The following is a 15,536-nucleotide window of genomic DNA, read 5'->3' as shown; positions in this document are numbered from 1 at the left end:
GTTGCTGGCTGAATGATAAATGGGATCCTGATGAAGAAATCAAACATAGAATTGAAATAGCTAGAAACACTTTTTTCAAAATGAAAACTCTACTCTGCAACCGAGACCTGAATCTGACTACTCGATAATGCTATGTACTCTCTACATTGTTATACGGAGTTGAGGGATGGACGTTGAAGGCACGGACCATGTCACGCTTGGATTCATTTGAGATGTGGTTATACCGACGAATGTTGAAAATATCCTGGACCGAACGAATAACAAATCTCGAAGTATTAGAAAGAATGTGTAAGGACCAAGAACTATTGACTACAATAAAACGACGGAAAGCAGCATATATTGGCCATATTTTTAGAAATAACAAATATAGTTTCCTACAGCTGATCGTTGAGGGAAAGATTGAAGGACGACGAGGCATCGGGCGTAAACGGTTTTCCTGGTTGCGGAATTTGCGCCAGTGGTTTAATATAGGAGATGCCAGTGCAATTATCCGTTTGGCTCAAGACAGGGAGGAATTCCAATTGATGTTCGCCAACCTCCGATGAGGAGAAGGCACACGAAGAAGAAGAAGTTGGTGAATTCACACTGTATTCACCAACGTATGTATTTAATAGAATACTTAAAAGCTCCTGATTTTCTCTAAGCTGGTTTTTTTTTATAGGGATATGTTAAAGAAAATCTTTACAAAACTCGACCAACTATTGTCGACAACATGGGAGAAATGATGTGGCTGTTTTGCGAAGTAGAACTCTACGTACGCCTTTTAATATGATTGATATCTTTTGAAAAGAAAATCATTTTATGCAGTAAACAAGAAAGGAAGCATTTTGAGCATTTGATTTTTTGTGATAATTAAAATATGTTTTAAACGTGTATCTTTTTATTACGGTATTTTAAAAAATCCTTTAATTTTTGTTACATTAACACAGCCACCCCCGCCGCTTCTTGTTTTTTTCAAGTAATAATTACCTACTGACGCAAAATCATAAAAATGAAAATATCTACGAAAATCTTTGTTTGAGAGGTAGACAACCTTAATAATATTTTGAAGACATATGCATTCTCCATTGAACACCGAAATAATATAAGGGTGTTCCATTTAAAATAAAGGAGTAACTTACTTTTAAAAAGGACCAATGTTCAATATGGTTTGTCATCATCTAATAATATCAATTACTTATTTGATAAAATCATTTACAAAAAGAAACATATATGTCGATATACAGGGTCCGGCAATAGTGCGTCGGGCATCTGCAGCTCCTAGAATAAAAAACTTGAGAATTTTGTTTAAGTGCAAACCTAAAGTATGTACCAGGATGTATTTCAGGAAAATATTTTAACTTCTATAGGGTGGCTCAAAAAACTGTGAGTGTACCTGGATGATTTTTTTTAAATGAAACACCCTGTATATTATTGCATTTTTGGCTTCCGTTCAGATCACTTTACATAACCCTAAGATATGAATAAATATATTTCGATAGTTTCAGAGATATTAAAAAATAAATCAAAAATATATATTTTTCAGCCCTTCTTAAAAAAATTATTAAAAATACAAGAACTGTTCTGAAATCAAAACTATATGAGGTATTTACTATAGAGGGTCTGTTCTTACTTTGCTATAAATATGGTAATCGTAAATCATACAGGATGTTCAATATTCAACGCCAAACTTTCTAAAATATAAAATAATTTTTCTTTGTTTTTTTAAATGGAACACCCTGTATATTATTTTTTTATTAAATGGAGAGTTTAAAGATGAACATTTTTTGTATTTAGAGTATTTCAAAACTTTTAATGGTTTCGCAGATACACGCAGTATTATTTCATATGGCGCTTTCAATGGTAAAATACGAGAGAAAAATCATTGGGTGGCTTTGATAACAATTTACTGTGGAAAATGCCATATGAAATATAAAACCGCAAATATCTGCGAAACCGTTAAAAATTTTGAAATACTCTAAATACAAAGAATGTTCATTTTTTAATTCTCCATCTATTGAAAAAATAATATACAGGGTGTTCCATTTAAAAAAACGAAGAAAATTTATTTTATATTTTAGAAAGTTTGGCGTAGAATTTTGAACATCCTGTATAATTTAAGATTTTCATATTTATAGCAATGTAAGTACAGACCATCTAAAGTAAATACTTAGTATAGTTTTGATTTCAGAACAGTTCTTGTATTTCTAATATTTTTTTATAAGAAGGGCTGAAAAATATATATGTTTGATTTAATATTTAATATTTCTGAAACTATCGAAATGTATTTATTCATATCTTAGGGTTATATAAAGTGATCTGAAAGGAAGCCAAAAATGCAATAATATACAGGGTGTTCCATTTAAAAAAAATCATCCAGGTCCACTCACACTTTTTTGAGCCACCCTATAAAAGTTAAAATATTTTCCTGAAATACATCCTGGTACATACTTTAGATTTGCACTTAAACAAAATTGTTAAGTTTTTTATTCTAGGGGCTACAGATGCACGACGCACTATTGCCGGACCCTGTATACTATAGATTTTTAAATACTTATATAAGAACCAAAAAGGCCAAAATAGTTTTGTATTCCCTAAACAAATAAGAAAAAAAAACACTGAACAGTAATAAGAAAAAAAAACACTGAAATTGATGGATCACGTCATATGCACCTCGTCAAGATGTAGGGACGAGAGCTAGATTGAACGTGTTTTCGGCAAAATCAGGATTGATCTAAGAGGTCAAAAACAAGTCAATATCAAATATAACGACCTCCAGGGCCGTATCTGGGGGGGTGTTTTGGGGGTTCAAACCCCCCCCGAAATTATGGCCGAAAATTTTTAAAAAGTAATGATCATTAAGTAAGTAAGAACGAAACAAAAAAGAAGAAGAAGAAGATGGATGAATATCAATGACTAAAGAATACAAGGACATGTAACGCCCATATACGGGCTGCAGCAGAATTTGTGACCTTAGACGCCAACTTTTTAGACATAACGAATGAATCATCAGCTGGTCATCAGCGACAATTTTGGCGATTTTTAATAGTTGGTTGTGTGTAGTGAACTTTGTATAAACTTTATTACAATGGTAATTTGTTCAGCTTTCAAGTGTAAAAGGCGCAATGATAAGAAAGAGCCAGAAGTTACGTTTTATAGGGAAATAAACAGTCCCCTACACCTTTTTAGCGTTTTTTTATTGAATTCGATAATTATTTTTCTGATATTATATGTACTTGATATGTACTATACGTCGATACTAGTTATGTACCTTTTGTTAACATTTTAATACGTTTTTTTCGTAATTAATTAGTATGATACCACCCGATACACCATAGGCGTAGTGAAAACATATAATATTAAAAATATAAATATCCCTTCAAGCGGCAATGTTAAGTAAAATATGTGCCACGGCACTGTTTGGAAGAATGGTCACAGTTTGGTCTCGGGTGCTATTTGTCCTTGTATTTTTTAGTCATTGATGAATATACATTATACACCCTAACCTCACTTTTCCACTTTGAAAGCAAATGTTATTTTCGATTTTCGATTTTCAACATTCAAGTGTTTAAAACAGCAAAAGACAAGGACAAGATTTTGAATGTTGTGTGTTTTGCTGGTCATTAACGTGATTAACGTTTGTTATTGTTCTGCTATTAGACAAAGAATTCTTGGGCTATGACACTTTAGCGGCAGAACTAGACTTGTGGCGGCAAAAATGGAAGCAGCTACCTGCAGTCGACCGACCTAAAAACGCCATCGAAACGATAATCGGACTGTAACCAGTGTATATTTCCAAATATATACATTTTATTAATGATCCTAGCAACTCTACCAGAGTCAACAGCTACACCAGAACACCTTTTTCAACCCTAATGCCGCAACCGCGCATGCGGTATTCGGCGATCTCCGATCGGGGCTTCGCCGATTTCCTATGTGTGTGGATGAGGAAGTCGGAGTTCGGCGACTCGATCGGCGACGAGAACGAGCGCTCATCTCTATGTTGTTGCTATCAGAGCCCGCATGTGTGGATGGAAAGGCGAAGTCCGATCACGAGCGTTAGGTAGTTGATGAGCGCTAGGAGTTCGCTAAATGCCGCATGTGCGGTTGCGGCATAAGACGATTGAAGGACTTCCTACGTAACTCTACAGTTCAGGAGCGATTGACAGGACTTGCTCTATTAAGCGTACATAGAGAAATAAATATCGATATCGAAGAGGTAGTCAATCGTTTTTCCAGGGAAAAGACCAGTTTATCCTTTAAGATTAATAATTTTTACCTGTTACTTTTTTAAAATTTTATTTTCAATTAAGATTTGAGTGTAGCCCAAAGCGATTTTTTTATTATGCTTTTTTCCTAGCAGCTTTTGTACCCCCCCCCCCCCCGAAATTTTGGTCTAGATACGGCCCTGACGACCTCTGTTAAAAGGTCGAGTGCAGAGGGTGAAGTTTGGATGTATATTATTGAGCCAGAACCAATCCTCGTGGTGGTAGATTAAGAGAGAGAGGTAGAGGAAGAAAAAACAGCAAAAAGACAGTGGATTAGAAAATGTAGGCAAAAAAATATTTTTTTTTAAATTTTCAATGTGAAATAACTCGCGTATTTTGGACAAATGATAAAGAGAAAATATATTTTGTCAATACCTACAAGCTCTAAAATTATTTACACTTATTTTTTATTTAAGACTTACCCTGCACAATAAATACATATTATGTGTCTATTATAAAGAATACAGGGTTGCTCACCACGTACGACACGGAGTATTGCAGCAAAACGATTAGATTTTTACAAATTATAACTTTTGGGTTCGTTGAAGGACTATTAGAGCTACAATTTAAAAATATTTTTACAAGATACAGAGTGTCCCAAATAAGTAAAAAATATTATAGTTGTATTTTTTTTAAATAGAACACTCTGTATATTATTCTATTTTTAGATTCTGCGATTGAAATAAAGGTAAATTTGATTAAGGTTTATCATATTCAAACCTTACCGTTTTTGAAATATTTTCAATTTTATGAAATTTCAAGGCTTCATTTCTTCAAGGGTATCAAAGTTCTAATACTAAATATTGACTGAAGATTATTTATTGATCAGATATTGTGTTCCAATAATAAAAAGTATACTACCTTTTACAGAGTGTCCATAAACTTATATTAAATAATTACTAGCTTTAAACGGCAATAACTTTTTAAATTTAAATAGAACACCCCGAATATTTTACATGAATCAGATGCACAATTTAATTATCTATCAAATTGTATTATACCATTTCTTACCTATCTCTTCAAGTTTTCGTAGAAAATGCATTTTCTTATAATTTAGACCTTATTTATCACTATACCTATGGAATATTGACATTTTAAATTTTTTTAAAGCAACATATGTACAAAATGTACATGTGCTAAAAATAATAATATTGCAAGCCCATTTGTTTACAAAAAGAAAACTATTTAAATATTTGTAAAAGAGTATACCAATTAAATATACCACCATTATTTCCGCTGAAAAATTAGTTAATTACATACTTAATTGTTATAGTTAATAAATTGTTCTAAATAAATGTGGATTTGAGTCAGAAATCAATATAATAATAAGTTATGAAAATGAACCTCTCTGTTGTTATAAATAGGCATTCGTCAAAAAAATGAAATAAAATGTATAAGGTGTTACTTTTCACCACGCTGTCTAATACACATACAAAATTCAGTTTTTTAGTATTCGGAGCAATTATTATTGATAAATGTAAACAGTCAATTAATGTAGTTTGAATACTGGGATCATATTAATTGGTCCTCTTTAACAAAAAATATTAAAACAGTTTTTTTTATATTTTAATGAAATAAGCGAACTATATCGACAATATTAGTAACTGTACTCTTTGAAAATTTGTTACATCTTTAAAAATAATCTAAAATATCAATATTCCATGGGTATAGTGATAAATGAGGTCTAAATTATAAGAAAATGCATTTTCTACGAAAACTTGAAAAGATAGGTAAAAATTGGTATAATACAATTTGATAGACAATTAAATTGTGCTTCTGATTCTCGTAAAATATATAGGGTGTTCCATTTAAATTAAACAAGTTATTGCCGTTTAAAGCTAGTAATTATTTAATATAAATTTTTGGCCACTCTGTATAAGATTGTATAATTTTTATTAGTACAACATAATATCTGATCAATAGATAATCTTCAGTAAATATTTAGTATTAAAAACTTTGATACCGTTGGAGAAATGAAGCCTCAAAATTTTTACTGCAATTTCATAAAATTGAAAATATTTCAAAAACGGTAATGTTTAAGTGTGATAAACCTTAATCGAATTTACATTTATTTCAATCGTAGAATCCAAAAATAGAATAATATACAGGGTGTTCTATTTAAAAAAATACAACTATAATATTTTTTACTTATTTGGGACACTCTGTATCTTGTAAAAATATTTTTAAATTGTAGCTCTAATAGTCCTTCAACGAACCTAAAACTTACAATTTGTAAAAATCTAATCGTTTAGCTACAATACCCCGTGTCGTATGTGGTGAACAACTGTATATTCAGAATTCAGAACACTCTCAGAACACAAATCCACATTTTAAGTAAAAATTTGAAAAATTGGCGCTTAAAAAAGTTGGCAATATGGTATCTAATGTTAAAGGATTCAGTATGTTTTAAAAAAACTAAACAGCTCTACAATGTTTTCACCCTAAGACCCTAAGAATGTGTATCAGATTTTAACATTGTTATCAAACAAAACCATTGCCACCCTTCTTATTCGTATATATAAATTTTATTGGCTATCCCTTACGGATATTTTGATTTGAATATATCAAAAAATGTGTTTTTTTTCTTGTTACATATTATCTCGGAACGTCTGGATCAGATTTAGTTGGCTCCTGGCGGTCAGTACAATCCCAATTTATTTTTTATGTATTTTGAATATACGATCCTGTTCCTTGGAGAGTACAGTAGTCAGCTTGGCCATAAGGGTCGATTGCGTCTCAGTAATACAGGGTGAGTCTTAAATAAGTGCAAATATTTTCAGGGCTGGTAGGTCTCGACAAAAGAAACAAATTTTCTCTGTATTGTTTTTAAGTAAGTCCAAAATAACTGACTTATTTTTCTCAGAACTTATGACCGAAAAAAATCAAAAATTTTTCTTGATTTATGTAAGAACAATCCTCGGATTGTCACGGGGTTTTTAACAGGACACTGCCCAAGTAGCATTTGGACGTTATCTAACGTCGGGTATACGTCGCGTTCAATAAACCCGACGTCGGGTACCAACGTCGGTTCGACCGCCTGACGACCCTTATTTGCACCTAAATGGGGAATACAGATTCGGGTCGCCTCGACGTCGGTATCTGACCTAATAGGGAATGTAATTCTACCAATTACCAACGTCATATTACGTTGGATTTAGTTAAAATTTGTCGCTAAGCACTTACGTTACGTTTGGTTTACATTCGCTACCAAGAATATAAAACTGAACGAAAACCATCAGCAACGATTCATAATCATCCCCAAAATAACCGGCAGTGCCTATCTAATTTCTTCATATTATAATAATTCTGAATCATTAATCCAGACATCAGTTTTGTCAACGGGAAGTCACTTTATTATATCTGATTAAAATACTCCGAAACAATGAGCGCTTCAAAATTAGGTAGATTTATGAAATAAAAATATCTATAAAAAAGTAACTCGCAAAATATTTTTTTAATTTTCTAGCTGGTTTAATCATAAAACTGTACTGTGGTTCCCCCCAAACTCAACCTTATCAATATTATTCTACTAGAAATCGAAATGTGAATATAAATTTTAAAAACAAAAAACGATTTTAAAATGGCTGACAGTCGGATACTTGTTAAGAATGGCGGATTTCTGTGTCCGACTTAATATGAACTACCAATATACCAATTCCGACCGAATCTCCAACATTAGTCGTCTCACACGACCGAAGTCATCAAACCGGACGACCGGCAATAGTGTATTATGACGTATATAATTACAACGTACGCCACGTAACCTCACTTTGCGTATCAGTGATTTATGGATTTGTGCAACTATATTTTAGTTTTTGTTTTCTCCTTAAAAAAAAATGGGCAGTGGGCAGCTAATTTTTTTAAGCCTAACCTCACATGTGGGAGGAGGATGGGGTCTGCTGGTTTCCTAAGCTAAAAAATGAAATTAAGAAGCACCAGTGTAATGCAGCACCTCTTCCGGATAAAAAGCATTTATGGGTGGAGGCAAGACATCATTACTACTATTATTATTTTGCAAAACCCTCGACCTCTTTCTGTAAAATGTAGATGAATGTCTAAATGCCTTTTTAGTGTTTTTTTAGGCATAATAAAAAAATTAAGTTTGTTTACAAAAACTTTTTATTAGGTTATGTTCATGATGTTCATTAGGTCGCAAATGCTACTTAATGGGTTGTATTTACGGATGTAAATAGAGATACGTAAATTAGGTTATAAATATGAACATCAAATACACCAAATATAATTGGACGTTACTTTAGGGATTATCAGTGAGACGTATCCTATTCGGACAACGGGTAGACGTCGGGCTACTTCAAGTATATGTACGTCGTGCAAGCCAACGTGGGAACGACGGCGACGTTGGGAAATTAATAAAAATGATACGTTGTTATTTTGTACGTCGACAGATCGTTGGGTTTACCGACTCGGATCCAACGACGTCACCGGTCGTATCACCAGCACCCGACCTAAATTTGCACAAAGTCTGACGTCGTTTCAGGTCAGATTTAGTTCGAAGTCAGATAGATGCTACTTGGGTGTCTCCTCAATTAACACCTCAGAAGATTGAAACTAAGAAACAACGCCGAATGCAGATTCTGTGTGGAAAATGGGGAACATCAGAGCAACTCATTACTGAGTGCGCCAAAACGACAACCATTCGTGCCATAAACTTTGGTACGACTGATATTGGAGATGGAGAAACCGTGGCTTTTGTCAAATCCCTGAGACTGTATGTGTTATAACTCAAGAAAATGGGACATAACAGATTTGTAAGGTCGCAGTGAGTAACCCTCCTCTCCTACATACTTCATGTTTTAAAAATGAAAGAAGTATTAAAATTAAATTTATTAGTGTTCACAAGAGTCACGAGTATGTACTTATAGTGATTCTAATCTGGTATTTAGCAGCTGACCCCCATTTTGTGGATCGTTGCATTACAATCCGCTCGCTACTACTTCGTCCATTCGTCTAGTATGGCTTCTTCTTGAGCCGTTTGCTACTCGGTGGTCAGTGCAACCTCTGGGTAGACCTTTCGCAACAGCGCCATTTTCACTTGACGTAATATGATTATTAAAGTCTGTATCTATCTCGACTCCAAATATTTTGGGACACTTTGAAGTATGTCATTATCTATTTTCGCTAGCTCATTCTTAATAACTTGTTTATGTCGAGGAATGGAAAAATAGTGTATCTTTGGCGTAATGATATCGTCTTTGTAGATACGATAGTGTTTTCTCTGTGTGTATATAGCAGCAAAAATCGAACATTCCCAACGAATTATATCAACTAGAAACTTCCGTCTACTGCAGGGGCCCGTTTGCAAAACAGCCGAAATAATTCATAAATCGACTGTTTTGCGATATTTAATTGTTAATTCGGTGTGAGTGGGCTAACTCGGCCGGCGCGCGGTCTTAACCCGCCGCTAATTAAGTTTGTTTTCTATTATATTCCGTATAGGTACCCGGTTGACCGGTCGTTATTAATAATGCAATTGTTTTGGCAGAAAGGGCAGAGCAAACGACGCCAAAGGCGTACTAATGTAAAAGACAGGAGAAACGTTCGAAAATTTACTCTTTTTAATGTTACAGGAAAATATTTTGGACAGATATAATTTTTATTTTTCTAACCAACTGTTTACCTCTTCCCTTTTTTTGTTTTATATTAGACTAGATTTGATTTTTAAGGCAGCATTTCCCTATTCCGCGAAATAGATAGGGTTGGTGACTTTGGGGTTGTTTTATATACAGGGTGTTTCAAAACAAATGCGAAAAACTTCAAGGGGTGATTCCTTGTTCAAAATAAAGGGTAGTTTGCTTCATAAACGTTGGGTTAAAAGTCAACCATTAGGGAGATATTGCGGTACAAAGATGGCGGAAAAATAATGTTTTTGTTTTTTATCTTGAAAACGAAAAGAGATTATTATTATTAAAGATTATTATTATTAGACTAATAAAATTTTATGGAAGCATTACTGTTATGAAAACACACTTTATGGTAATTTTTTCACTTTTTTAAAATGAGTGGAAGGGGTTGAAATAAACTACCCCTATCATTCTTGTTAACGAAATTTAAAGAAAAATCTTATCAAACACATGCAAAAAAATTAATTTGGATAGTTTAGTTTGTTTAGAAACTTTTTTATCTCTTGTATTTTTTTGATAAAACTCACCGATTTGAAATTAAAAATAAAATGTAGCATTACATGTCAGGACAAAAGTTTCTGATAAAGACCTAGTGGGTTGCTGTAATTTTTAGAAAAATCTAGTCGGCCGCTGTTTAGGATGTTCCTAATATTATTTTATTTGACATTACTCTACTGCAATACGTTATTATCTAGATGATTATTATTATCGTAAATATTACTAGATTCTTAATCTAAATATGTTTTTTGTCCTGACATGTAATGCTTTACATTTTATTTTTTAATTTCCAATCGGTCAGTTTTATCAAAAAAACACAAGAGGTAAAAAAGTTTCTAACCAAACTAAGCTATCCAAATTAAAGCATTTGCATGTGTTTGATAAGATTTTATTAATTTCGTTAACAAGAATGATAGGGGTAGTTTATTTCAACGCCTTCCACTCATTTAAAAAAGTAAAAAAATTACCTAAAAGTGTGTTTTCATAACAGTAATGCTTCCATAAAATTTCATTAGTCTATCTCTTTTCGTTTTCAAGATAAAAAATAAAAACATTATTTTTCCGCCATCTTTGTACCGCGATATCTCCCTAATGGTTGACTTTTGACCCAACGTTTATAAAGCAAACTACCCTTTATTTTGAACAAGGAATCAACCCCTAAAGTTTTTTGCATTTGTTTTGAAACACCCTGTATAATTACTCTTGCTTTGGCTTCTTTGTATATATTGGCAGAAGTTTCTATATAAAGCCTGTCAATACCTTGATTCGCTAGGGCTTCTATTATTCGGATATATCCAGTCGAAAGACTTCCCAAAGTCTATAAGGACTACCCAAGTAGCATCTATCTAACTTCGAACTAAATCTGACCTGAAGCGACGTCAGACTTTCTGCAAATTTAGGTCGGGTGCTTGTGATACGACCAGTGACGTTGCTTTCCTATTAAAAGCGACGTCGTAAGATGCGAGTCGGTAAATCCAAGATCTGTCCAGTAAAAAACACTAAAAAGGCATTTAGACATTCATCTACATTTTACAGAAAAAGTTCGAGGCTTTTGCAAAATAATAATAGTAGTAGTGATGTCTTGCCTCCACCCACGAATGTAGAGGAGACTGCACATCAGCCAGAACAGGTAGGTATACAATACTTATGTTTGTGGTATTAAGAAAGTATTCTCCTCGTTCAAGTAGTGGTAAAAACTTAATGGGTAATAATATAATCCGGAAGAGATGCTGCATTACACTGGTGCATCTTAATTTCTTTTTTTAGCTTAGGAAACCAGCAGACCCCATCCTCCTCCAACATGTGAGGTACTGGTTCCAATTCTTTTAAATTTCGTATATATACTATCTTAAAAAAGTGGCTGTCCATTTTTGTAAGGAGAAAACAAAAACTAAAATATAATTGCAGAAATCCATAAATCACTGATACGCAAAGTGAGTTTACGCCTGCGAAACCGTTGAACCGTCAACAGTCAAACATTTTTTGACAACAAACAATTGACCTATCATAGACCAATAATAGACAACGTCGGGAATCGGTTACCAGGAATACGAAAAATTATATGCCGACGACGGCCACAGAGTAAAAAAAACTCCTACGTATGCCGGCCGATCGCAAATTTTACGTGGCGTACGTTGGAATTATATACGTCATAATACGATTGCCGGTCGTCCGGTTAGATGGCTTCCGTCGTGTGAGACGACTAATGTTGGAGGTTGGAGGATTGATTGGTTGTTCATATTAAGTCAGACACAGAAATCCGCCATTCTTAACAAGTATCCGATTGTCAGCCATTTTAAAATCGTTTTTTGTTTTTAAAATTTATATTCACATTCCGATTTCTAGTAGAATAATATTGATATGGTTGAGTTTGGGGGGCACCAGAGTACAGATTTATGATTAAACCAGCTAGAAAATAAAATAAATATGTTGCGAGTTACTTTTTATAGATATTTTTATTTCATAAATCTACCTAATTTTGAAGGCGCGCTCGTTGTTTTCCGGAGTATTTTAATCAGATATATCAAAAAGTGACTCCCGTTGATAAAACTGATGTCTGGATTAATGATTCAGAATTATTATAATATCAAATTAGGTAGGCACTTATAGTTATATTCGAGGAGTGATTATGAATCCATTATGTATTCTTAGTAACGAATTTGAAACCAAACGTAACGTAAGTGCTTAGCGACTAATTTTAAGTAACTGAAATCCAACGTAATATGGCGTTGGTAATTAGTAGAATTACATTCCCTATTAGGTCAGATCGACGTCGAGGCGACCCGAATCTGTATTCCCTATTTAGGTGCAAATAAGGCTCGTCAGGCGGTCGAACCGACGCGACGTTGGTATTGGTACCCGACGTCGGGTTTAGTGAACGCGACGTATACCCGACACGGCGACGTTAGATAACGTCCAAATGCTACTTGGGTATGGCTAGTGGAAGTTCGTATTCTTTTATTCGGCTTCGACTGATAGTTTATACTAAGATAGCATATACTAAGAGTAGTATATGCTTTTATAAAGCTTGATTGTTCTCGCGTGTTGTCCAACGTCTAGCGTATTTTGTATTCTGTTGTTTATTATTTTTGTGAATATCTTGTATGTGTTGAATATCTTGTTTAGTGGTAGTAGGCTTATTAGTCTATAGTTTCTGATTTCTTCTTTGCTGCCTTTCATATATGAATTAGAATCATGTTGGCGCTATTCCAGTGTATAAAGTGGTGATTTCGGTGATTCACAAAAAAACAAATAACGATACCTTATGTGAACGCGGCTTTAAGAAAAAAGAAATCCAAAAATAACCCTCTTCTTTAGCTCTCGCCGACGGTCAGTTTTAAATTGATAATTACACCAAAGAACCCCCAACCCTTTCGAACACACAAAACAGCCCGGAGCGGGGGCGGACGCAGCTCTGTTCCGGCTCCCGCTTAATAATTCGCGCACCCCGCGCGCTCTGGCCAGTCCATTCTCCCCTTTCCGCCGAAAAAAGAATCCTTCCGTATTGTATCCCGGAATCCTTAATTCCGGTTAATTTTCCGGTAATGCGGCCGCGGCATCAAAGGCCTCCCGCCCGGTCAAAGGCAACATTTTAAGCGACTTTTCCCGCAAGGAATAATGCATTGTGGCGGCGGGCCCGGCATAAAGCCAAACTTAATTTACCTGAGCAGCGGCGGGCGGTCGGGGGGGATTGTGGGGGTCTGGCCCGGAGCTATCTTGCTCCGGATCCGTTTCTCTCTCTCTCCCGGACTCGGCGAGAGACTAAATCGGACGGACGCCCTCTAGCAGATCAGAGGCGCGGTTTCGTTTGTTAATTAATAGCTCTCGCTTTGAGCCGATAGTTTTTACTTTCACCGATACACACTACTAAGACGTATAAGGGATCTCGGGTGTTCAAGACGTGTAGGGCTAACGACGACGATGTTAAACTATATCACGGTAGTGTCTTTATATAATTCTGCTTGTACCTGTAAGTATATATCAGATTACAATGTTCCATTATCTACTCAACTGTTTTTGGTTTAATAGTAAATTTAATAATATCTCCCTTTTATAGCATTTACACGCCTTGGGAATAGCAAGATACACCTTGCTATACTGAGTGGTGCATTATCGTTGAAAACAGGAAATCCCATGCAAATTTTAAGCTGTCCAAATATTGCCTCCTCTGAGTGACGTAGCGACCGGTCAAAACCGGTTTTCAAAAATTTTATATTTTTATTACTAGGTATAATACAGGTTGGTCAGAATTGTATACCTGAAACTTCGGCAGCATATTTTGCAGATAAAAATAAGTAAAAAAGTTTCCAGTATACACTGCCTTCGATCTTCCCAATCTCCTGGAAGTAATTTTTTTTCGGACGTGGTTCGGTTAATGCCCTCAATCCAGATAACATTAGGTCTTCCTTTCATTCATCTTTCCGTTGTTGGTTATTCGTTCTACTCTTGACTTTCCGACAGATCTTCGCCAAAAATCAATTTCAAGAGCCAGTAGCTTACGCTGCTATGGGTACCGGATGTTGCATCGTCGGACGGGACATAGTAAATCCTATGTAAATTGTAATGGGGTCAATTATTGGCTTCCCTAATTATTTTAGAGACTAATTCTACTTAGGTTTATTGAAGAGCACTAAAACCCGCATTAAATAGAATAACTTTAGATATTTTTGATTAGCTCGTTTACGAGTTATCTCCGATTTCTTTTCAAATATTTCTTCTTTCTTATGGCCCTGTATTTACTTATGAGCACCAGTCAAGGTAAAAGATAACTGTCAAATGAAGTTGCCATTTCAGAAATTTACATTTAGTGCTTTATTATTATTGAAAACTCATTCCTACATCGGAAATCTTAAAGATGTATTTATAAATACAAATTAATATGAATTAAAGTAAAATAAAGTAATCAATTACAAGGTTAATTATAGTATTATTACAATATTCAATAACTTATTAATTTAGGTACTGTTAAATTGTTAGAACTTTAGGATTTAAGAAGATGTTCAAATATTCCTCCATCGACTCATCATCATCATCATCACGCAGCCCCCTGTCACGTCCTTAGTTGAGCATAGGCCTCCTCCAAACATCTCCAGTTCTCGCGGTTTTTAGCTGTTGCAATCCAGTTAGTTGTTATTCGTTTCAGGTCGTCGGTCCATCGGGTGGGAGGTCTGCCTTGGCTATGCTTGTCGACTCTTGGTCTCCACTCTATAAGTCTTTTGGTCCATCTCCCGTCTGCCATTCTAACAATGTGTCCATCGACTGCTAGACAATAACACAGGCGATCATAAAATTCTCTTCTTACATTCGCTAGTTGGTAAACTGAAATTCTATAGCATTCGGCAGAAATAGCTTTTTTTAACTCGTCTAGATTTGGGTATTTTTTATCCTTGTATATCCTGTTTTTTAAATGGCCCCAGAGAAAGAAATCATTTGGCGAAATATCAGCAGACCTTGCTGGCCAATTTATTTTTAATTTTTATTTTTTCCGTTAAAACTATTGTCTAACTATTCCCGAACAGCCAGGGTACTATGTGCCGGGCAGCCAATGGCAGCCATGGTACCAAACTTCCTAATTTTCCCTAGCGGCATCATGTAAAGCAGGTAAAATGATTTTCGAGTAGTTCCAAATAATATTCTGCATTTAAATTTC

At 34.7% G+C, this 15,536-nt stretch overlaps 1 protein-coding gene across 1 annotated transcript in view; it reads right to left on the bottom strand.

Moving 5' to 3' along the window:
• The window catches only part of LOC115876117 (craniofacial development protein 2-like), a 47,798-nt gene extending 32,673 nt beyond the window's left edge, over window positions 1–15,125 (bottom strand). The window contains exon 1 of the mRNA XM_030891808.1: window positions 14,941–15,125. Coding sequence (XP_030747668.1) covers window positions 14,941–15,125 — 185 coding nt within the window. The remainder of the gene's footprint in view (window positions 1–14,940) is intronic.
• Window positions 15,126–15,536: the final 411 nt, after the last annotated feature.

Source organism: Sitophilus oryzae, unplaced genomic scaffold (assembly GCF_002938485.1).
Source record: "Sitophilus oryzae breed Bouriz unplaced genomic scaffold, Soryzae_2.0 scaffold_1398_pilon_pilon, whole genome shotgun sequence".
Taxonomy (NCBI): Eukaryota; Metazoa; Arthropoda; class Insecta; order Coleoptera; family Curculionidae; genus Sitophilus; species Sitophilus oryzae.
The sequence above is the reverse complement of the archived record's forward strand: the minus strand, read 5'-3'. Positions and strand labels throughout refer to the sequence as shown.